This window comes from Silurus meridionalis, chromosome 4, assembly GCF_014805685.1.
Source record: "Silurus meridionalis isolate SWU-2019-XX chromosome 4, ASM1480568v1, whole genome shotgun sequence".
Taxonomy (NCBI): domain Eukaryota; kingdom Metazoa; phylum Chordata; class Actinopteri; order Siluriformes; family Siluridae; genus Silurus; species Silurus meridionalis.
The window spans coordinates 23122028-23146455 of NC_060887.1; the positions used below are offsets into that span (position 1 = coordinate 23122028).

A 24428-nucleotide genomic window follows, 5' to 3' on the forward strand; every position below is an offset into this window, starting at 1 on the left:
CATTGCTTACGTCCTGATTTCCCGTGTCCTTACACGAACATACGCGTACACAAACGTGTACTTCCCTTTTGCACATGTAAAAATATATATTTTCGTATCTAATTTATTTTATATAATATTTATAGTGTCTTTTTAGTGCAAATGTTTTAAACAGCCGATCAGTTTTTCATTTCACTGCAGATTGTGTCCTGTATATCTTGTATGACCATGATTGTGACAAATAAAAATCTTTGATTCAAAATATTGAATTGAAAAGGAACATTAGTCCTTCATTCTTCAGTTCAATCATTAAGCAAGTAAAAGAGCTGAGATGTGTTGAAACTGGTGGAGAAAAAAGGAGATGGTATAAAAAAGTATAAAAAAGAAACCTTAAGAGGAACTCAAGACTCAAGAGGGAACCCCATTTAGAGGCAGGCTGGGCAAGAACACCAACCAAGAGAGAGAGGGGGATTTATTATTAAATAACCTTATTGTTGCATAAAAGTTAGTCACTGTGAAGTTGGGGACTCCAGCAAGCCTCGCTGTGGCAGCATAACTAAAAGGGAAAGTCAGAAGGTAACAGACATGAGGGATCTCTGGGATAAGAGATGCCCCACCACACCACCGTCAATTAAACTAAATGAATGTGTAGGAGTGAGAGGACAACAGCATACAAATATCCCAGTTCACTGAACACTGTATCCATGATCCATCCAGATCTGCTCCTTTACCTAAGAAAAATCTACTGATAAAAGACTTGATTAAATAAATATGTTTTCAGCCTCGACTTGAACACTGAGACTGTGTCTGAGTCCCGAACACAAATTGGAAGGCTGTTCCATAACTGTGGGGCTTTATAAGAGAAAGCTCTGCCCATGCTGTAGTCTTCATTATTTGAGGTACCAACAAATAGTCTGCACCCTTTGATCTAATCAGGCGTGGGGGAACATAATCAAACATAAGTTAATGGTATAATGGTATAATGGTACAATGCCAGCATTGCTTTAGAGGTTGCAGAAGTGGAAGTCTATTTGCATAGGTCATCCCAGAAAGAGACCTCTACTGAAGCAGGCTCAAAAGAAAGCTCGCAAACAGTTTGCTGAAGATAACCTGTCCAAGAGCATGAATTACTGGAACCATGTCCTGTGGTTTGATAAGACTAAGACTAAGGGTGACACCCTGGTGAGGAGAACCAAGAAAATTGTCTCTTGTCTACAGTCAAGCATGGTGGTGATATTATCATGGTGTGGGGCTGTATGAATACAGCAATCCTGATTCTGGTAGGCGAGTGAACAGTACTTTGTGAATTTGAATTTAAAAGCAATGTTAAAGAACACACACACACCCACACACACACACACACACACACAAACTAAAGAAAACTTATTTACATTAAACCTCCATTAGCAAGCATATAGAAATATGTTGTATACAAAACAGGTTCTTGTTATCATTCTTTGAAGCTATTTTACCATAAACTCAACAAACATTTCCAACCTATGGGTAACAACAATGTGCCTTTAGCTTTAGTGCAGCTATTGCAATTTCATAAAAAGGACAAAGTCCTCATCTCACTTCTACTTTCATGCTGTCGAAAGAATGTGGATTCGAGTTGATTTATGAAAGCTTTTTTTTTTTTTTTTTTTAACAGTTTTAACAAACAGACAGTGTTAAAGAAATGGAGGCGTCCAAGAATAATCACAAACAGGTTTTGGTTTAGATTAGAAATCTTCTGATATTTGTGTTACAAGGGGTGAGCCAATAATCTGAGTCGTTTTTTTTTTTTCTCCAGCTGCTCTATCTTATCTGCCATTTTACTGTCAGTTGGCATGTGCATGCCTTTGCTGCTGGATAATATTTAATAGTTGGGCCAACTACTTTCCCCTTCAGCTATAACTATAGAAAACTCACTATGGACTGCATGCTGAAAGTTCTTATTCTTGCTATTTTAAGTGGCAATTGTCATGGCAAGCTGTTAACAGGTGAGTCTGTAGAAAAAAAATATCTTTAATATATACATGTTAAAATTAAATGGGATTATCAATGTTTATTCTTAGCAGAGTATGTAACTTGATAGTCTACAATACACCATAAATAGAATTAATGATAATATTTATCAGAATATTAAACTACAGATGAAAATGTATTTGAAAAATAGCCAGTGGCTTTAGAACCAAGTTAGAAGGTAACAATAAACTGTGTAACCGTGGTAAGTTAAGATAAAGTCATAAGCTGCAATGAATGGTGAGACTGTAAGGAATTGAAGAGGAGTAATGGGATGAATGTGACTCAGTGTAGGCTGAAATTATACACATTTTTAATCTGTATTTTATCTATGGTTTCACCTTTGTGCCAATTTAGGTAGTTTTTGGCATATCACAGACCTCCACTGGGACCCTACATATAGATTAGTTGATGGAAACTCAGGATCAGTTTGTAATTCAAGTGGAAATCGTCCGACCACACATGCGGGTACATTTGGAGACTATGTTTGTGATTCACCATGGGACCTCATCAGTTCCTCTGTGCATGCCATGAAGAATATCCTGCCTGAACCAGACTTCATTCTTTGGACTGGGTATTAATTTTCATATTTGATAAGCATTTTCTTTGAGCTAATTTAAAAAATCCAAATGTACAAATACATATTATATACATATTCTATTTTCAACACTGCAAACTAGTTATTTTATTTAACAGTGATAATTATTGGCATTGAAAACATGTTGTAGTGTCATTTATTACAAATTTAATACAAAAACTTCAACAGAGATGATACACCTCATGTTCCTAATGAAAATCTGGGAGAAGAGGCAGTACTGAGAATCATTGGAAATCTCACCAACATCATAAAAACACTGTTTCCTAGTATGTACCACTAAATACAAAAGTTTTTATAATAAATTATTTTTTTTTATTACTTAGATAAGTCTGTTCTTGTTTTCTCAGAAACAAAGTCTACTCAGCCCTAGGCAATCATGATTACCATCCAAAGAGTCAGTTGCCACCAACAGAAAACAACATGTATGAGCAAATACAAAAGCTTTGGGAAGACTGGCTGGATCCAGCATCGAGGAATACTTTTAAAAAAGGTCAAACAGGCTGGCATTCTTGACAACTTAAGATATTGAAGAGTTCTCCAAAGTCAAAAATGTAACCACTGATTTGACTGAAATGTTCAATTACATTTAAGATGAATTAATTTTGTTTTCAGGTGGATATTATACAGAAAAGCTGCTAAACCAAACTGGTTTAAGAGTTCTAGTCCTAAATACTAATCTGTATTATGACCAGAACAAAATCACAGAAAACATGAAAGATCCTGCAGACCAGTTTAAATGGGCTGACCAAGTGCTCAGTGAAGCTTCCAAAAACAATGAAAAGGTTCTTTTCAATTCATCCGTGACACATTCCAAGTTGTTAACATGTGAACAATGTGTAAATAATGTGAGTTTGTGTGTGTAAAGTTCATATGAATAATACTGGCTATTTTACTTAATCAGGTGTACATTGTCGGTCATGTTCCTCCTGGTTTTTTTGAGAAGAAGCGACATAAGCCATGGTTTAGGTCCGAGTTCAACAATCAATATATAGAACTTATACAGAAACATCATGAGATTATAATCGGCCAGTTCTTTGGACATCACCACACTGACAGCTTTCGAATGTTTTACAGTACATCAGGTATCTTCAGTTATATTGATTGTGAACATATGTAGTGTTAAAAATTATAAAATGTCATAAATTAGAACATGTAAATTATTGGTACAAATTATGTTGCCATTTGAAGTGTAGAATTTAAATATTCAAATATTGATTTTCATATTTTCAATTGAAAATTACTAAATGCATTTGTACAGGATCTCCAATTAGTGCAATGTTCCTGACTCCGGGGGTTACACCTTGGAAAACAACACTTCCTGGAGTGGTAGATGGAGCAAATAATCCTGCCATTCGGGTGTTTGAGTATAACAACAAAACACTTTTGGTTGAGGTATGGAAAAGGTTTCCATCTTGAATTATGCCAGATTGTTTTTTTCTTGACTGGTATTAAAATACAATGAAAAAAATACCCACTTAATAATAATAATAGTAATAAAACGTTACTATTTGTTCCCACATTTTTTGAAGACTTGTCTGTGTCTTTTCCATATAATATTTCAGGACATAGTGACCTACTATTTGAACCTGACCTATGCAAACATTGCACATGCCCGCTGGGAGAAGGAGTATCGTCTGACTGAAGCATTCAGAGTCCCAGATGCCTCCCCTGTCTCCATGCACCGGGTGTTGGATCAAATTGCACATCAGAACTGCTACCTGCAGAAGTATTATGGCTTCAACTCAGTAAATTATGACCTGTCAGAATGCAATGCAGATTGCCGTATTGACCATGTGTGTGCTATGAGAGAGGTAGGCTTTGAGGCTTATGAGCATTGTGTGCAGAAGGAGGAAGCTTCTTCTACTGTCCCAGCAATACTGACCATAGTTTTTGCACTTTCTGTAAGTCTGTGGGGCAGCTAATAATCCTTTAAGAAGCCATCCTTTTACAAGCAAATCTTTGACTTTGTTTCTTCTCATTTACTACACCAAGCCATATTTTTGCCATACAATCTCATATTGTTTTAAATTATCTGGAGGAAGAAGCAAAGACAAATTAGAACAATGGGTTTCTTTTTGTTTATCATTAGCGCAGACTATTTCCTTATCTTATTTAGACCTGCACTATATTTACTACATTTCTATTAAAATGGCATTTTAAGATTGTTTATAATTGTATAAAAACTGTTAAAAATACACATACATATATTTTAGATTTTATGACATGATTTTTTTCTTTACTGCATGTTATACAGTGCATCTGGAAAGCACAGCGCTTCATTTTTTTTTACACATTTTATGTTATGTTACAGCCTTATTCCAAAATGGATTTAATTCATTATTTTCCTCAAAATTCTAAAAATAATATCCCATAATGACAACATAAAAGATGTTTGTTTGAAATCTTTTGCAAATTAAAAATAAATAAAAATAAATAAAATCTCATGTACATAAGTATTCACAGCCTTTGCTCAATACATTGTTGAAGCATCTTTAGCATCAGTCACAGCCTCAAGTCTTTTTGAGCATGTTGCTACAAGCTTGGCAGACCTATTTCTGGGCAGTTTCTTCCATTCTTCTTGGCAGAACAGCTCAAGCTCCATCAGGTTGGATGGGGAGCGTCGGTGCACAGCCATTTTCATATCGCTCCAGAGATGTCAAATCGGGTTCAAGTCTGGGCTCTGCCTGGGCCACTCAGGAGCTTTAACAGTCATCCCATAACCACTCCTTTGTTATCTTGTCTGTGTGATTATGGACATTGTCCTTTTAGAAGATGAACCGTCACCCCAGTCTGAGGTCTAGAGCACTCTGGAGCAGATTTTCATCAATGATGTCTCTGCACATTGCTGCATTCATCTTTCCGTCAATCCTGACTACTCTCCCAGTTCCTGCCGCTAAAGAACATCCCCACAGCATGATGCTGCCACCACCATACTTCACTCTCAGGATGGTATTGGTCAGGTGATGAGCCTGGTTTTCTCAGAGAAATGCTGGAGCCCTTTCAGAGTGACCATCGGGTTCTTGGTCACCTCCCTGACTAAGGCCCTTCTCCCGCAATTCGTGGCTTGGTTTGTGCTCTGACATGGGACATATAATGTCCCACGGACATTATATGTCCGTGGGACATTATATAGACAGGTGTGTGCCTTTTCAATCAACTGAACTTACCACAGGTGGACTCCACTCAAGTTGTAGAAACATCTCAAAGATGATCAGTAGAAACAGGATGCACCTGAGCTTATTTTTTAGTGTCATGGCAAAGGCTGTGAATACATATGTACGTGTTTTTTTTTTTTAATAAATTTGCAAAGAACTTCTTTCACTGTATCATTGTGCGGTATTCTTTGTACATTATTTAAAAAAATAATGAATTTAATCCATTTTGGAATAAGGCTGTAACATAATGTGGAAAAAGTGCTGTAACTACTTTCCGGATGCACTCTATCTATAAAAGCAAAATTATTAAATATTGCCTTCCTTTGCAATTATAGAGTCAGAAACTGGAGATGTTTGAAAACCTTGTTAATTTATATTCCAACATCATATCTTCATTTATCGATGTACATGTTAAAATTAAATAATAATAATGTAACTGAGACTAATATGAAATTTTTTTGGGATTTTATTGTTTAAAGCACATTGACTAAGTACAATAATTACTTGTTAAATACTATTGTTAAAACCTGATTTTGTGTGGGATCACATGACCAGAATTTGTTTAGCAGAGATGTAAGGCTTCATTGCATTGTCCAAAGCTTTGTGGAAGTCCTTCATGGTCACTTCAGAGCAGAATGGGGCTGCGAGTTTTCCAGCACGGATAAGGGTACATAGCTCTTCCAACATGACATGCAACGCCTTATCATCTGTGAAAATCACAAATACAGACAAAACTTCCTTCCATGCCACATGTCAATAATATATGTATAAATAATACACTTCCATGCACACATGAGAGAATGAGAGTGTTAAATTTATAAAAGCCTTGGCTTACCTTGTTTATTATCTCTTTTCCACTGAGTAACCCAAAATCCTCGTACTTTTACGTCCTTGAAGATGAGAGCACTCTTAAAAAAATAATAAGAACTTTTAACCCTGTAAAAAGCATTCAACGCATATACAGCTATGCCATATACGTAGTTTTTAAACAATAACAAATGTTTGTTTACCACAGGCACAGTCACTGGCTGCTTAGCCATCCCTCCATAGGTCACCATAGTGCCACCAGTCCTGCACAGAACATAGCACCACAAGCAAAACTAATCCTTTATCAGGTTTTGTTTTACTTAAGAAACATTTCATTATTCTGTTACACCAAACCCACTTTCTTTTCTCAGCAATGCAACTTACTGTAAATGCGAAGAAGCTCTGTGGCACTTTTTCCTCCCACACCATTAAGAGCCAGTTTAGGCCGAGAACAAACCTGTATTAGATAAACATTGAGTATGAATATTCTGCATGTTCAACACATTTTCTTGTTTATTATGAAATAATCAAATCACAAAAGGTACACTATATCGGCAAAAGTATTGGGACACCTGGCTTTTCCTGCCATACGTGGTTCTTCATTAAAAACTTTTACCACAACGTTGGAGGCACACAATTGTATTTGATGTCTTTGGCTGCGGTAACGTTAACTTTACCTTTCATTTGAACTAGGAGACCCAAACCTGTTCCAGCATGACAATGCCCCTGTGTACAAAACCAACTCCATAAGGAAATGGGTTACATTTTTTGAAGTTTAAGATTTTGAGCTGAATGTTTTACAGCTCTGACCTTAACCCTACTGAACACCATTGTGATTAATTAAAACGCTGACTTCACCACAGGCCTTATCACCTACATCAGTACCTGACTTTACTAACACCCTAGTGTCTGAATGAGCACAAATCTCCACAAGCACACTCCAAAATCTAGTGCAACATCTTTCCAGAAGAGTGGAGGAAATTATGAGAGCAAATTGGGACTAAATGTGGAATGCGATGCTCAGAAAGCACATGCCATACTTAATGACCAGGTGTCGGCAAACTTTTGGCAATACAGTGTATAATAAATGTAAATCTCTGAGACTTTTCTTTTAGAGGAAACCAGCCTTAAAGATGTCCTTCATTTCTGGCTTTCTTAACGCCTCCTCTTTAATCACATAAGTGGCTCCCATCGCTTTAAGTCTGTCAGTCAGCTGTTGCAGGTCTGGTCTAGCAAATCAAACACATTAATTTGCACTTAACTTGTAAATACAATTAATATGTGCACTATACCTTAAATAGATAATGTTACCTGTCTCTGACTACATTAATTGTATGAACACCCTTTGCTGCAGCTATCTGGATCACAGCCTGTCCAACTCCACTGTTAGCTGCATTCTGGATGACAGTGTCTCCTAAGATCACAAATTATGCAAAGCCATGATCTGTTTAAATTATGATGTCAGAATCAGAGTCAAAACAATTACATTTTTAACATGAGACCAAGACTATGCCAAAGCTTTTTGCATTAACATTAAAGCATAAATTACCAGGCACCAGATTCTCAAAATCAGAGAGCATTCGGTATGCAGTGCAAGGGTTGACTCCTAGAGTGGCTGCCGAAATGAGGGAGATATCACTGGGCACGGTCACCAAATCACTCTCACTAAAAACAGCAGCAGTCCTCCATGTGCCTATACAGTAACATTTAAATAAACAAAAAGACCCCATGAAACTAAGCATGTTAAAGTTACAAGACCAACTTTAAGATGCAAAAACTCACCTAAGCCAGCATCTCTAGGAATGACCCAGTCACCCACTTTGACCATGTGGACCTGGCTGCCCACTTCTAAGACCTGACCCACTCCCTCATTCCCACCTACAGCTGGAAGATCAGGCAGTATTGCATAGCTTCCTATTAAAGCAAAGTGCGTAAATAGCAGTTGGTTAAATTAATGCAATTATCTGTGATACACATCTTTAGATTTATCAAGTGGCTAAACTATTTGCTTGTACATATTTAACATAGTTTGATACAGTACACTAATACAAGTGTGTTCATTATTTTATTACAATTTAACCAATCTCATGGTTTAAAAGAATTCGAGCTTGGTCTGACCTGTTACCAGCTGGCAAAACACAAACCAATCTGATCAAACTGGTAGACCACCTTTTCCAGTTATTTTCAAGCTTCCTTATTGCTTTTCTAAACTGATCAATAAATATTTCAGACAATAAATATTTCAGAAGCAGGTCAGAATAAGTTCAAGCATATTTTGTTTCTTTTGTTTTTAATTGTAATTTGATGGATATTTTTGTATACTTATCAGGCACGTTTTCTCAGCTCATCATTCATTTAAACTGTGGCAGGCCATCAGGGATAAACATTATCACAGCTGTCTATCATAGTCACAGCTGCACCACATACAGTGGTGTGAAAAAGTGTTTGCCCCCTTCCTGATTTCTTATTTATGTGCGTGTTTGTCCCACTTTTTTGTTTCAGCTCATCAAACTAGTTTAAATATTAGTAAAAGATAACACAAGTGAACACAACATGCAGTTTTAAAATAAAGGTTTTTATTACTGAGGAAAAACTAAATCCAAAACTATATGGCCCTGTGTGAAAAAGTATTTGCCTCTAAACCAAATAACTGGTTGGGCCACCCTTAGCAGCAACAACTGCAATCATGGTGTTGTGGGGTCTTTTGTGACCTCTTGGATGAGTCATTGCTGTGCTCTTGGGGTATTTTTTAATTGTTCTCAATGGGTTTCTTGCTTTAGTAAGGGTTTAGTAAGGGCGCTGTATGCGATAGCTGTCTGTGATGCTCTGTTATACTGCATTTCTGCATAGCATTGAAGTAGCCTATAGCCGTCGTGTCACAATGACGATATTAAGAGGTGGGTAGAATCAGGTAGAACACTACTTAAGGTCAAGGTGTGAAATGCATGTCCTGCCACTGCATTCAAGTTAAATAAATGTAAAAGCTTACATATAAAAATAATAAAGACTTAATGGTCACTGTGTTCTTGCCTTGGATCATGTTTATATCTGAAGGGTTGATGGGAGCTGCAAGCATTTTCACAAGGACACTTTTAGCTTCCAGGGCTGGAAGCTGCAGGGTCTCCAATCTGTCGATGACAAAAAGCAACACAACTGGTGGCAAGTTTCTAGGAGTAGAAAACAAATATTTAGTTGATGTACACCGTGCTTACTGAACAGCTTGTATGGGATCTCCGTGACTCCTGTAGACTAGCGCAGTGGTCTCAGTGACTGGTGCCCGTGTTGAGAAGTAAGAGTGAGAGATGGTGCTGGTAGGAAACCGGGTGCATTACAGGACCGACTCCGGGATTTAGTAGATATAGCTCTTCCACAAGCCGCACTATGAAGCGGCAATCTCTGGGACAAAACCCGCACAACGCGCCAGACTCCCATCTTTACTGCTGGGCTTTCAAACTACATCACTTTCTAGATTTGCATGTTTGCATGTTATCTGAACTCTGTCCAGTCGAAACACCTGAGCAACAAAAAATATGGACACTAGGCGGCCATGTTGTTGCGCAATTCCTCCTCCTCTGTAGACTTTAACGGTGAATGGCAAATGAATTCATGTGCTTTACCGCCATCTGCTGGTCTGGAGTCGTGCTTACAATAACATACACCAGGCAATTTAATTTATTTTAAAATAAAATAAAATAAAATAAATAAATAAATTACAAAATCAGGCTTCTTAAAATGTGACTGAATTTCTTTAATTGTACTCATATGACTCTACCTTAGGCTCATCCTCAGCATTTGCCTTTATTGTTAGATTTATTTATTGTTTAGATTGTTGCACACATTACTATTGTTGTTTACAATTTCCTTTACTCAGCATTCTTCATAGTTAAACAGATTTATTTAAAATAAACCATATTATGTAAACAAACAAAACCTAAACCCTCTTTTTCCTACTCCACGCTTCACATTTGTATTTGCACTTACATTTATGGTATTTGGCAGACTTATCCAGAGTGATGTACAGAAGTGGACATTGTCTTACAACAGCATTACAAAGATAAATAGGTTATAAAATATTAATTTATATGTTTACAATAAACACATCCTGGAAAAAACACCCACAATTGGGTTTATTTTACAGATATCGCATCATCTGGTTTCCTATTCCACTCTTCTTGCTCTTTTTTTTTTAGTTGGGTTCCCCTTGTCTGCATTTAACATTTTTGACATTTGGCAGACACCCTTATCCAGAGCCTTAGATTTGATCATTCACACACATCAGTTTGCACATTATTAAAGTACAGATTTTCAATAATTTTTAACTTCAAATTAAAGATATAATCTATTTTGATCTGTCTGATTGTAGATTACACAGCACTGAGCAAAAATCTGAGCTCAGAGCTCTAATATTTATAATGTTTTTTTCTATTAATTTGACCAGCTTTACACATTCCATTCTACACATCATAGTTATTGGTACCAACTAAAAGGAAATTACAGATTATCTGTTTACCATCTTGTATATTTTGTTCCTTACCTGGAACTGCATGTGACGCAAATACCTTTCCTGACTTTCTATATTTAGATCCACCTGTATAAATAGGCAGTTTAGCTGCTATTTTTGTTCACACTGTCATACCGTTCATGACCTTCAGACAGTAGGTGTTATATCTACATCTCACTCTTATTATAACCAAAACTAATGTTGGTAGAACATTAAATGTCACATCCTTTTTGTTTAAAATACCCATTTCCATGCAACAGTGCCTGTAGTCCAATCTAAACTATTGTATTCCTGCTTTATTGCATGTTGGAGGATCCTTTTAATAATAATGTAATCTGGCCCAATAGGTAGTGTCTTATATTGCTTTAGGCACCACGAGAGCACTGCAGAACGCATGGTTGGATGCCATTCAAATTTTTTATCGATGTTTTGGCACCTGAGCCATAATTAATTGTTTTAAATATTTCCCATTACATATAATAGGAAGAAGTAAACTTTAGTCTACTTCTTCCGATTGTATTAAAATATATTCCTATTGTATTAAAATACATCCTCCAATAATTCCTCTATTATCCGGAAATATTTATTCATATAGAAAATCCAGAAGATTTGCACACAAACCTTTCGATATAGAGTATCTTACAAACGTAAAAACACCCCTCACATTTCAGCAGCCATTTTAGTGTATTTATTCAAGGGACAATACTATAGAAACTAAACTTGGATATATTTGAAAGTAGTCAATGTAAAGCTTGTATAGCAGTACAGATTTACTGTCCCTTAAAAAATTAAACATACAGCCATTATTGTCAAAATAGGCAGTAACAAGTGAGTACACCCTCACTGACAAGTGAACTTGTCAAAACTGTATCCAAAGTGTCAATATTTTGTATGAGCACCATTGTTATCTAGCTTCCACTCCTCCATAATGAGATCACAAAAGATTATTATTATAATTATAATTATAATTATAATAATAATAATAATAATAATAATAATAATTATTATTATTATTATTCTTCAACTATTTAAGAGCTACAAGCAATCCAAAATTTGGTTATTTAAGTAGGTTATAAATCAGCAGTCAGGCATTTATTCAGGCAGTTATTTGAATCTTGTTCAGAAAACCAGCTGAATTATAACATATTGCTTATAAGAATTAATAGACTTAAGTATAAACAGAAGTTTTCTGGAATTGCTTTAGAGACAGCCATGCCTCAATGCATAATTCATAATCAATATAAGTTACAATGACAATTCTTTTATTGACCTAAGCGTTTTGAGAAATATTCAGAAAGCTTTTAATGTTTTTTAAAGAATATTAATTTAATTGTCAGTATTAACCAAATTAGCCCAAACAAAACAACTGATAGACTGTTATAAAATAAAATAATTTCAAAATATATAGCATATATAAAAAGTAATTTGTAAACCTAGCCACACACATGAGGTAGGCAGGTGAGTGCGGTTTTGCTGCTTGCGATTGAACTTCATAGCGCTAATCTGGAAGATGATAGTCGCCTGAATCATCTGAATTCTTTTACTGGAATAGAAACAAATATTTCCAAAAAGTATTAAAAAAAAAAGCCAATCAGAAATGTATCCCGCATATGGAAAACTATCCAGCAATATGTGCTATAATTACTCTCCATCTTTCTACAAATGTGTGCACACAAATTACCTCATGCCTTTGGGACTGAAAATGGACTAACACAACAAAACAGAAAAGACTTTTACAAAATAAAATTTGTTTACTTAAATGTTTTTATAATAGAATGATTGTTGGTAAACCCATATTCAAAAGAATTTGCGTAAAAAATAGTAACAAAAAATTGTATCAACATAGGGTTATATGATGATTGTTATGTTACAATTCAATAAAGCTAATGTGATTCTCTAGCATGCATCACTGGATTCCTCTACTACTAAATGTACTTAAACATCTGACAATCTTATGCAGTCCCTGAGATTTTCAGGTTTATGGTTGATTAACAAATACCATTGGTTATTGCTCGCAAATCAGTAAAATAATAATAAAAACAATGTTAAAATAACAGCAACAGTAAAATAACCATAACATGGTAAATATAACCCGTCTGATTAGTGCAGACTTGCACTGATATCAGTAAATAAAGTTCACAAAACTCATTGCCCCAATCTAACATAAATGTGCATAGTAGAATTATCAGTCTGTAAATTAAACATTAAATTTCATAAATAAGACTGTGAATGTGTATAATAAAAAACAATGCAAAGGTAAAGATATTTGAGGAGAAGCCATAGTAATAAATATTTAGGAGTAATTTTAATATGGCTTCTTATAGTTTAACATATATAGTATATATTAAATGTATAAGAAAGTGTTCTACCTTCTACATTTAAAGACTATTAAGGCTAGATCTGCTTGTACCTCTTCTTCCTAAAGTAGTCTGGCAACTGAAGAAATGCGGCAATGTCTGTAATGAATTAGACACACTTCATCAAATGAATAAACTCTTAGAAAATAAACTGTCAAGAAAACATTGATAGCACAGACAGTAGAAGAGAAGTAGCAGTTGATGCCAACTTAATTTGAATTTGTACTATTTTTTAAGCAATCAATGAAATTAATCAAAATAATAAACTATAACTTAACAGGGATAAAAGAAACAAGCATCACTGGCAAGCCATGCCAACGTAACATTCATTTGGCCCCAGGTGGTGAGGTCAGTTGATTGTAAACATACTTCAACTCAGTTACTAAACCTCACCATAAATATCCCTGAAATACACATTCTTGACAGAGTAGTGTCTCCACAGCCTCTGCTCTTTGTCATACAGTCAAATGTCACATTCTCATTATCAAAGCATGTAGAAAACTAATCACAGAGATACAATAAAGCACTGTGAAAATTCCTGAGTATAAGAATTCTATACCTGAGGGGTACACCAAAAACAAAACCGTACATTTCTCTTTTAATCAGAGGTAGTTCTAGAGCAGCATAAGTAGGAACTGATTATTTTTATATGTAGTGGCATGATTGGCTTGTCAGCTCCATCCCAACCTCCTCTGTGCACTCGTCTCATTTGGTGATCTCCGTGGGTGGAGGGGAATAATTCTGTACCTCTTCCTCTCCCTTCAAAGGTGTTTCCTGAGAACCTGGTGAAGACTGCTGGACTTTAACTGGGCAGTTGGCAACCATGTGCGAGACGCTCTGGCAGAAATGACACTTTTTTGGCTGAGGAGGCAGCTTGCACTCTTTTGCATGGTGGTCTAAACCTCCACAATTGTAGCACCTGAGAAACAAATATTGAAACACTGAAACATTAGATACTAATACTCTTATCTATAGAAAATACTGCATTACATTTATTCACACAAAAGGTAATATAGATCCTCGAATCCAGGAACTGAGACATTACTCCTTAATATTAGTGCCTCTTAATAATGCATATTTTCTATAATTAAAAAAAATGTTATATGTGAGGAAACCAGAAAACACAAAGGAAACCTGTGTACCCACAGAACATTATTTATTGTTCAATTTACTTTTATTTAGATTTAGTAGTAATTAATAACATTTGGATTGGCTAATTATAATTGTTTATCCCCCCCCAAAAAATATGACTAATCAAAAAATTGAATAAAAGCTTACATGCATAATTTTTGAATGCTATATATTAATTTCAGAAACTAAACAGATGAATACCAAACATAACATCATGAGCCCTGACTAGATTTCTGAATGATATTTGGCCTGTAATCAGAATTTTTAATCAAACTCCTAGTTTATTTTTAACCATCGGTAGCCTTTATATAGTGTCAGAGAAGGCCGAATTGAAAAGTCGTTCAGATCATGGCTGCGCGTGGCAACACGAATAACAGATGGGTGGTGGGTGCGCTCTGTCACTAGTGCATTGATGCGTATGCAGATGAGGTCGTGTGGGGACACTGGGGAGTGCAGTGATGCTGCTGGTGGTTTATAAGCAATGAACCAAGAGTCCACATGGGTCCACCATTGCAGCAGCTTGGGGGTGTGGATCGATCACAGAAAGCGTGTGCAGAAAGTCTATAGAGCCCTTTGTCAGAAAAACTGCAATGTTAACCTATGAACTATGACCTCTTTCTCCTCCAACTTCACCCCAAGCCCTAAACTTATGCAGTTTCCATGGTAACAATGACCCCTGACCACTTTCAGGCACCTACATCTGTTATCAATTAAATGAGCTGTTGTTTCTCTTCCTCAATGAATCAAGGGTCCTGAACAGTAGCATATGATGTGTGTGCGTGTGCATACATATATATATTTTGCAACTCCAAACAGATTCTGTGTTAAGAAAAAGATTTCATAAACATGCTCTTCAGAACAACAATTTCTTACATTTTGGTGCTATATACACAGGATTGTTATGTTCTTATCTTTACAATATTTCACAGCACACAGATCCCACTGGATACAAAATCTATTGCACCATTCTTTGTATAGCTTTTATTTTGCTTCATGTCCATGTTACAAAAATGAAGCATATGGACAATGCTGCTCTAATAAAAACAACTTGTTAAAATGAACCGTTTGTCATTGACATGGATGAGTAATCACGTTAGACAGCTGTGGCACCTCTTAAAGGACCAACTCCGTCTAAGGCAGTTGTATCAAAGAAAAGCCACTTGGGACTATTTGGGGCTGTAACAATCCCTACTCAAATTCATCTACATTTTTTCTTTACCATAACCAGAACTGACTGACCAAGAGGTCAATAATACACCTCTAACATCTGTCCATATTGATAATCTAGATGGAGGTATCACATATGTTGTCGTTGTGGTTTAAAATTCTAAAATTCCACAAACATGATTAGGACTTTGTCAATTATGAATGAATGGCATATTTTTTTTTTTTAAACCAGAGCCTGCTTACAGATGCAAAGCAGTGGTTTAATATCTTAAGGGACGGCCACAGGAATGGGGGTGGGTCTTAGGGTAAATCTATTGAGGAGAAATGCAAGAGTGGCCAGAAATTTTAAACAGTTATTGATCCAGGTCACATGTCAAGCCAGTCTGTTTGACCCCGACCATGATACAAGTTGAGGGTAGTGAGTGGGGGCAAAGGAGATAACCAAATCACATTACAAATAAAATTAAAGCTTAAGAGTTTAGGATCTCCACATACAATTCTGTACAACAAGGACACAAACTTCAATTTTACATTTGCGGCATTTAGCAGACGCCCTTGTCCAGAGCGACGTACAAAAGTGCTTTGAGTCTCTAGCAATGAATAAATCTAAATTGTTATGCAAGATTACAAACTTTATATAAATTTAAGGTAGAGGTTAATTCCTTATGTACAGTTGCATAGACAATGTTCACTAGACACCAACAGATTTCTACTTTGGTAGTATATATTTACCGGTCTCCTTTGGAGCGACGTTTCTGGGCGCTCTTGCCTTTGGGTCTCTTTTCACTGCCTATACAGTGTGCTCCTCCAGGTCCTGTCACACGCACAGACTCCAGGCCCTTGGAAGACTTTTTAAAACTGAACTCAACCTCCTCGCCTTCCTTCAGACTCCTAAACCCTTCCATGTGTAACTTACTCTGAGAAAAAAAATATTATTAATCAGTATATACTTTGGAGAATGGAAGCAAATAAAATCCCAATACATAAAACACAAAATTATGTTTTTATTTTATTTTAGCATTGATGCACATATTTTGTTCAAGCTTAAAAAATGTTCTGAATATATTTTGCTTCATTTTAAACCTATGTATATTATAATCTATACCACATACATGCACTATTTCCTTTGTAGTCATCTGCATAAAAATAAGACAAAATGTGTACCAACTTTCCACAACTACACCTCTGCTGTATTTAGAGGGGTTACAGCCTCAGTGTATGGGGCAGAATGTGTATTAATGTCTGCGTTTCCTGGAGATTCTGCATTCCACACACCCTGTAGTAGTCTCTCTCTCACACATACCCTCCCCCAATACCACACACCAATGCCTTAATTCCGGTCTCACTGACACTGACCACTAAATTGGATGGGGTTGGGACCCAGAAAAATTCCTCAAATGGTTCTTCAGTAAAGAAGCACATAGAATTAGCCTCGAGCGGGAGTTCACACCTCTAGTCCTGGAGACCCCATTGAACCTGTGCAGGACATGTTTTACCTGCTTTCTACACTACCAGTTCATTAACTAATCATGTTGGATCAAGTTACTTGAGTTAAGAGTATTAAACACTTGAAACTGTGCTGGAAGATATTGGTAGTGAAAAACCTAGAAAATACTCTCATATGCATCTGCATGGTTTTAAAAGCAAATGGACAAAGTGGTAATAGTCAGTGTTTGATGACTGCCCAGTGTAAACAAAAATATATGCAAGTCCCCCGAACTGCTTGATTATGAAATTAGCACAATCTGTAATAGGTTCACACTGCCCAGTAATAGTTTTTTTTTTTTACAATAAACAAATAAAAATGGTATTATTGTAAGCTAGATAGAGATATGGGTTAAATGTCTCAATAGATTATTTTGAAGAGCATGCAAGTCTCAGTAATAAAAATAAAATAATAATTATTATTATTATTATTATTATTATTATTATTATTATTATACAATAAATTAAAATGTAAATGTCTAAATTGGTTGATTAAAGAAGAGTTTGAAGCAAGTCCAATGTATCCACAAACCAAATGCTAAAATATAATGGTTAACACTTTGAAGTGATTGAGAAAACATTTTCACCCATAGAATGGAGCTTATAGTCTTTGAAACAACTGGAGTGGACCAAAGGAAGAATGAGACAATGTCAAATATATTATCAAACTCTGAAGAAATCTATAAGTGATGAGTCTGAGATGACTGGTAGCTATCCAAAAAAGTGAGGTAAGGCTGTAGATGGGCTATATTTAATAAAAAATAATAAATGCTGTCTGTTCATATTAAGAAAGCTGAGAAAAACAAAATGATGTAACTGTGACATGACTAATTTGTAGGTAAATGTGGAGTGAGAGATATTTGACCTAAAATAATGATTTCTATGCTATCTGCTTAATTTAAAATAGTAATAATGATAATATTAATAATAATAAATTAGCATTGAGTATAAAGTTCTTTAGGCAGTTATTAAATGTTTTAATGTCATGAGATTTTTTTTTTTTCTGTAAATACACATTCGAAAATAATCATGATGATCTTGACCATAATGAGGACTGACGTGAGGAATAACATGTATCCATAAAAGGATTATTGTGTATATGCCTCTGAATACTTCAATTATTTTAAGGTAAAGGTTTTTTTTGTTTTTTTCTTTTGCAAAAATTTCCATATTTTGTTTTATATTATATAGGTAGTGTAAAAAAAAAAAAAAAAGAAAAGATTAACAATTAAATATTATTTCACAATTAACTTGAGACCCTGTAAATAGGATTTTTTTAACGAAATATTTTGTTGTAAAACCAGTATGATAAAATTATTAAATACATTTAATTGTTTTCTAAATGTAAAAGATATTAATTTGTAGCCCAGTCATACAGAGTGACTTTGAGAAGTAGGGGAGGAGTAGAGGAAGACATCAGAGGACAATGGAGGGGATGGCTTTCTAGATAAAGTGGGGGGTCGGTCATGGGTGAGAAAAGCACTTTTTATTGGGATACAGCTTCCTTTGTCCATCTGTACAAAGGCTAGCGGATCCCAGCAGTTAATGTTCTCTGGCATACTGCTCCTAATTTTGGACCACAACAACTGCTATTCCAACAGGCTCAACTTCTAGACCACCCTTTTGCTAATTGGTTTTCCAGCCAGAACACAGGCTACCAAGTACTGATAATTATGTCTGACTAGTTTTTGTACTAAAGTTGACTGGTTTTTGGATTTGTTAAAAAAAAAGAATTCTACTTGCTTTCATATTATAAGAGCATGCTACATCAAATACTTACTGTGTGTGTTATATATATATATATATATATATCACACACACACACACACACACACACACACACACATCTACATATATCTTTACATATATTCATCTTAATATTCTCTAGAAATATCTACATTTAGTCACTTATTTTAAATCTACAAAATATGGAAACATCCTGAACATATTAATGGACTTGGATTTCCAATTGGCTCCTGCAAGAAATATGGCAGCTCTGCACTGGGTCTTAATGACTCCGAGAGAAATAAAAGCACAATCACCCATGTCTATCAGCTATTAGCATACTGTAGCTTAAGGGGCAGGGGGATGGGTCTTACAAAGATCACAGATAGCCTTTAATGACTTTTCAGCAGAAACCTGCTGAGAGGAAACCAGGATAAAAAGGTGCAACAAGACACCACACTTCTGAATTTACTTGTTGCAAAGGAAACTGCTCAGCAAAGCTAAGTACCCCAACATGCTTGGGTCATTTCAGGACATCCTGGTTTTACTAGGCTAAAAATGTTGCCATGAATATAATTGTTATCGATCCTATCACAAACGTTATCAGTTGCAGCACTGTCCAAACACACACACAAAGATTTTGGCAGATGGAAATTGACATTAAAAAAAATTCTACCTGGTGGACAAACACGTCGACTGGAGCTTCAAGTGGCTCTCCCTCTCGACTGTTCATGGACAAGAAGCCAAAACCCATCCGCACATTGAACCATTTACACACACCGACACCGTGGAACGACTGTGTATCTTCCTCAATGCCATGTCCTTCCTCTTCCTCGGTTTTAGTGCAACCTCCTGCAATTAGAGAAATACCATAACTAAATGAAATGAAAATAAATCCATTTCTAGTTGATAAAAAGATAACTAGGAATGATAACACAGTGTATTTAAGGATTTGTGCATTAAATTCGTTTAAAAACAGCTCTTTTTAGCGGCATATTTTATAACCAAAACTCATTCAAACATTAACTGTGAGACTACATTTGGGGAAAATGCGGCACGGTCTAGGAATTAAAAATAAAATGAAATATTTTCCATAGGTGTAAAGTTTTGTTAATTTCCAGTCTAGAAATATCTGGAATTAAAAACATTGCAACACTTTACTAGTTGCATTAAAAATAAATTGCAATTTAAACGAATTCCTGTAAAAAATTTTGATTTGGGAAACAAGTTTCATTTCTGCAAAGACAATTTGTATTTGTGAGTCTAAAAGTTATACATGTTCACATCCCCCAAAAAATAAATAAATAAATAAATAATGTAGATTTTGTTTTATACGTTTCCATACGTTTATACCTGCACAGTCGGGCTTTGGGCCCCTAACGCTTTCTGCTCATTTTTTATTTCTGAAGTAACATTTACAATTAATTATAAGGTCGAAAAAATGACATGAATTTCACCTTGAAAATGGCGATGTGAAATCGAACCCATCTTCAGTGATATAAAACCTTTCGTTGCTTGGGTCCTTTTTCCCCCCAGACCAACGTGGCCCTTCACGATAAAAAAAAAAAACCCTTATCTTGAGCCAAAGGGTGAAGAAAACAAAAGGGAAGCTTGACCATTTAGTCGTAAAAAAAGTGGGAGTGTCAGGGCGAAATATTTAGGGAAGAAACCCTAAAAACCTGGCACAATGTAAGAAAACCCAACCCCCCCATCCACCCTAGTCCTATGTGCCCGCTACCTTGATAGACCTCCATCACAACCACCCATCACCATCTCCACGTACCCTCAGCCATGGCTTCTCCCGGCTCCAGTCGCAGGGATTCCTTTCCTTTTAGTCTCAGTGTTATATAAAAAAAAAAAACGAACCGATGTTTAAGATCTTCTCCTCAGGTGATTGCAAGCTCCTGTTGTCACTCTATGATCCCTCTGCATCTAAACGAGGGTCTGATTCGGTCAAGTCCACATGTATTCCTCTTCCCTTCGCGGTAAACTCTGCATACCACAGTGAATGAGTGACTGGCCCCTCTCTACTCGAAGGAGGGGCCAATCACAAATGGGGGCCAGTGCACAGCACCCCCACCATACTACTTGGTAAAATACGCAGTAAAACACCTATTGGTAGAAATCCTGCTTCACTTTAGGAATTTCTGCTTTTTTGTTATCTTTTCATCCTTCTCACCCATGTTTGGAGTTTCCTGCACTTATGCTGGTAATCAAGTGGTGAGTTGAATCAGGTGTGTGGTACAGGGGAAACCAGGGATTTCAATGTTCACACTAACAATGAAACGCTTTCAACAATGATTCAATCTCATAATTAAAACAAGACACATTTATGATGTGCTGAAATCGCACTTGGGAATATTGCATACATTCGTGTTATGACAAACGAGAGTGCAAAAAGATGATTCACATGCTACATCCGGATGTAAGCCTCTAGGTTTATTTTACATTTCCTGAACGCTTTTACTGAATTCAATTCCATTTGTATTGTTTGAAAATAGATCTTTTCAAATATCCAAAAAAATCTGGCCATTTTTGGATATTTGCTGGTTTAAAACAAACAAAGCAGCCTTGGGAAGGATATTATGGCATGGCCTGTTATAGCCTTAAATAACCTATAATATCTAAACACACACACAGATTCCCAGCCTTGGTCCCGGAGTAGCCTCCGTTCTGCTTATTGTTTCCTTTTTCTCCAATTCATCTCAGCAGGGGTGTTAATTAGTTGATTTACTGAATGTGTGGGAGAAGGGAAAAGTCTCATACATGTAGGGCAGGAGGGTTTCCAATAAGATGACGGGATTTCGCCCTCTTGTGGACGAGTTTGGTAAGTGCTCACCCACAGAACCGTGAATTCGTATTTTATCCTTGTTTTTTTACTGGATAGACAGAGATCTCTCAAACGCTGCAAAAGGCTACAGATTATATTATTTGTACATGCATAGTATTTTAATAATAGGGTTGAGTTTACAACACACAATTCGCTGTTGAGTAGAACAGTTTTCTTTTTTAATCCAAATGCGTATGAGCATTACAGAGGGATGTTTCATGTGCTGAAAAAGACCTAAATTGACTTTTAATAAATGTAAATTATTTTAATATACTGTTATACAGCAGCCGTGTTTATGATTTGGTTATGTATTTTAAATAGCTGGGCATCGACTGTGTTCCAAAAGTGAAATATATTCGAACAATCACAGATGCATGTCGCTTAAGGTCAATAATCAAATAATTTATATGTAAAATATACACTATAATGATCTGCTAGAATAACTTATTACTAGTATTATACCATTGCCATTGTGCTGTCGGTCTTTAAGCACAGATTAGATTAAACAAGCAAAATAATCTACATATCTAACATTTATTATAATACATTTTAAATATGAATTCTGAAATCACATGAATTTACATAAATCGTGTAGGATTAGTTACATGGAGTTGTTTAAATGAAGCGCTTCTTAGTTCAGGACACACGAATAAACCTTGTAAATGTGAACACTACAAACAGAGAAAATCCGCTTTTCTGAACTTGGTTCATTTTTTATGTATAAACTCCTGCTGTTTAGCTGTGAAGCTGTGATTATCATGCGGTTGTCAGGACCACTTTTTATTCAATGTGAATTAATTTGTATTAAATTATTTGTAATTTACTTAAAAAAAAGAACTTTATTTAGTAACATTTTAGTAAATAGACTTTTAATAAATATACATTTAGTAAATAGGTTTTAGCTTTTCCTCGAAGGTCCTTTACACATGTATTAAATAATGACCAAATGGCAAGTTATTTTATAATTTTTTAATGAATGAATTAATTAAATTCCCATTGTAATAACAGATAATGCCCAAATGGTTCAGGAAACCTATGCAGCACAATTTTATAGGGGATATAAGGGAATTTCTTTAAGATTTTATTTTTGTTTTGAAATTCATTGACATGCAGTACAGTATAAACTATTCTTTGCAACATTGCAATAATATATGAACTTAAAATACAGTATACAGTGAAATAAAGGAGTGTTGGCTCACTTTTACAAGATAATTATCACAACAACCTCAATTAATCATAGCAACAACAACAAAATAATAATAATAACAATAATAATAATAATAATAATAATAATAATAACAATAAATAATAACATCAACAATGATAATAATTATTTATAATTATAATAATTAATAATAATAATAATGTATAATATTATAGGATAATATAATAGGAATAGTAAAAAGTGTAACTGGAAAATGATCAGTACAAATTCGTTTACTTGCTCTTTTTGTATTGAAAAATGGATTTTATTACCATGCCAAATTCTTCTAAATAACTGTTGGCAAATAGAACATAACTTGCAACCAAAAAACTCCTTTTCAAATAATGGTAGAAATATTTATTTCATTATGTGTGACATTTCTTTGGATGCCCAAACATTCCTGCAAATATAAAATGAATAGTTGTATTTTCTTTTATTTATTTTAATCTTAAATATACCAGACCTCATTTCCTAAAGCAGTGATAAGCTGTAGATGAAAAGTCCCCAACCCTTCCCCTTTCCAAACTAGATCATCAATATTAAACCTGATTTCATCTGCATGTCAATTCATCAAGCCTTTGTTTCCAAGGTGATGCAAAGAAACAGCAATCAATAAGCCCTAGCTCTAAAGCGTGCACACACACACACACACACACACACACACACACACACAGGTTTTAGTGTCTTTGTAATGACAGCCGCCAAACTAGATTCATTTTAGGTTACAGCCCCTTTAAATAAACAAAGATGACATTTTAAAAAAACATTGTCATTACAGTGATTTGGGCTTTTTCAGTACTTAAACTGCATGTCAGTGTCATTTCCAAGTTTTAGTGTATCATCATTAAATTATTTGGTAGTTACAGAAACTGCTTACAAATATATAGAGATACAGATAGAGACTTGTTTAATGTAATCATGATCAGATTATGAGAGAAGAGCTGCCTTGGTCCCTGCGTCCCCTCCCCCAGCGTTCCAGCAGAAACATTCTGATAAACACTCATTATAAGGTTAAATAATAGTTTCTTACTTGTAAAATCTTTAATGTAACTGTATAGATTTTCAAGGAAAAATTCAGTTCTTTGTAAAAATGTACAAGAGCAAATTTATATGAAGACGGTGTGGCTTAAGGGCTATCCATGAAATTAGAAACTTAAATGATACAAACAGCATGGTAAACACTATCTCATATGTGCAAAGTTATTCCAATGTACATAAATGCAACAAGTAACAACCTTTGTAAATGTAAGTATTTTGATAAATGGATTATATTGAATGTAGAACTTTCAAAGCTAATAAACCAAAGAGTAGGACCCTTGACAACTACTCAGTGATTGTGTTTGTTTTATATTAGAAATCCTAAATCTAAAGGGAATGAAATTGTTGCTCTAAATGATTCCAGTGTTAGCATATGTTGGTGTCTTAGCAACTCAACCATAACCAGATGACTCACCTGGATGAGGATGGGTTTACTTTTCAATCTGG

The 24428-nt window shown here is 35.3% G+C and overlaps 3 protein-coding genes across 4 annotated transcripts; 1 reads left to right on the top strand and 2 right to left on the bottom strand.

Annotated features, from left to right (window-relative positions):
* Positions 1-1664: 1664 nt before the first annotated feature.
* On the top strand, positions 1665-4838 carry smpdl3b (sphingomyelin phosphodiesterase acid like 3B). The gene is made up of 8 exons (XM_046847864.1): positions 1665-1961; positions 2341-2557; positions 2750-2851; positions 2929-3071; positions 3194-3363; positions 3483-3663; positions 3840-3973; positions 4144-4838. Exons 1-8 carry the CDS (start codon positions 1892-1894, stop codon positions 4501-4503), a joined length of 1377 nt encoding a protein of 458 aa, XP_046703820.1. The 5' UTR covers positions 1665-1891; the 3' UTR covers positions 4504-4838.
* A 1346-nt stretch (positions 4839-6184) lies between these two features.
* On the bottom strand, positions 6185-9866 carry mecr (mitochondrial trans-2-enoyl-CoA reductase). Its single transcript, XM_046846065.1, has 10 exons — positions 9756-9866; positions 9574-9671; positions 8326-8457; positions 8093-8236; positions 7855-7957; positions 7670-7772; positions 6924-7000; positions 6747-6807; positions 6572-6644; positions 6185-6443 (listed from the first exon to the last, which is right to left on the bottom strand). Exons 2-10 carry the CDS (start codon positions 9617-9619, stop codon positions 6280-6282), a joined length of 903 nt encoding a protein of 300 aa, XP_046702021.1. The 5' UTR covers positions 9620-9671; positions 9756-9866; the 3' UTR covers positions 6185-6279.
* Positions 9867-12775: 2909 nt separating this feature from the next.
* Positions 12776-21141, bottom strand: lin28aa (lin-28 homolog Aa). Of its 2 annotated transcripts, XM_046846869.1 has the most exons (5): positions 20693-21141; positions 20367-20457; positions 19586-19761; positions 16432-16616; positions 12776-14320 (listed from the first exon to the last, which is right to left on the bottom strand). In XM_046846869.1, the coding sequence occupies exons 2-5, from the start codon at positions 20395-20397 to the stop codon at positions 14107-14109; spliced, it is 606 nt and encodes a 201-aa protein (XP_046702825.1). In that variant the 5' UTR covers positions 20398-20457; positions 20693-21141; the 3' UTR covers positions 12776-14106. The 2 variants fall into 2 exon arrangements, with proteins under 2 accessions (XP_046702825.1, XP_046702826.1); XM_046846870.1 differs by lacking the exon at positions 20367-20457 and having other exon boundaries at positions 20693-21140.
* Between the last annotated feature and the right edge of the window lie 3287 nt (positions 21142-24428).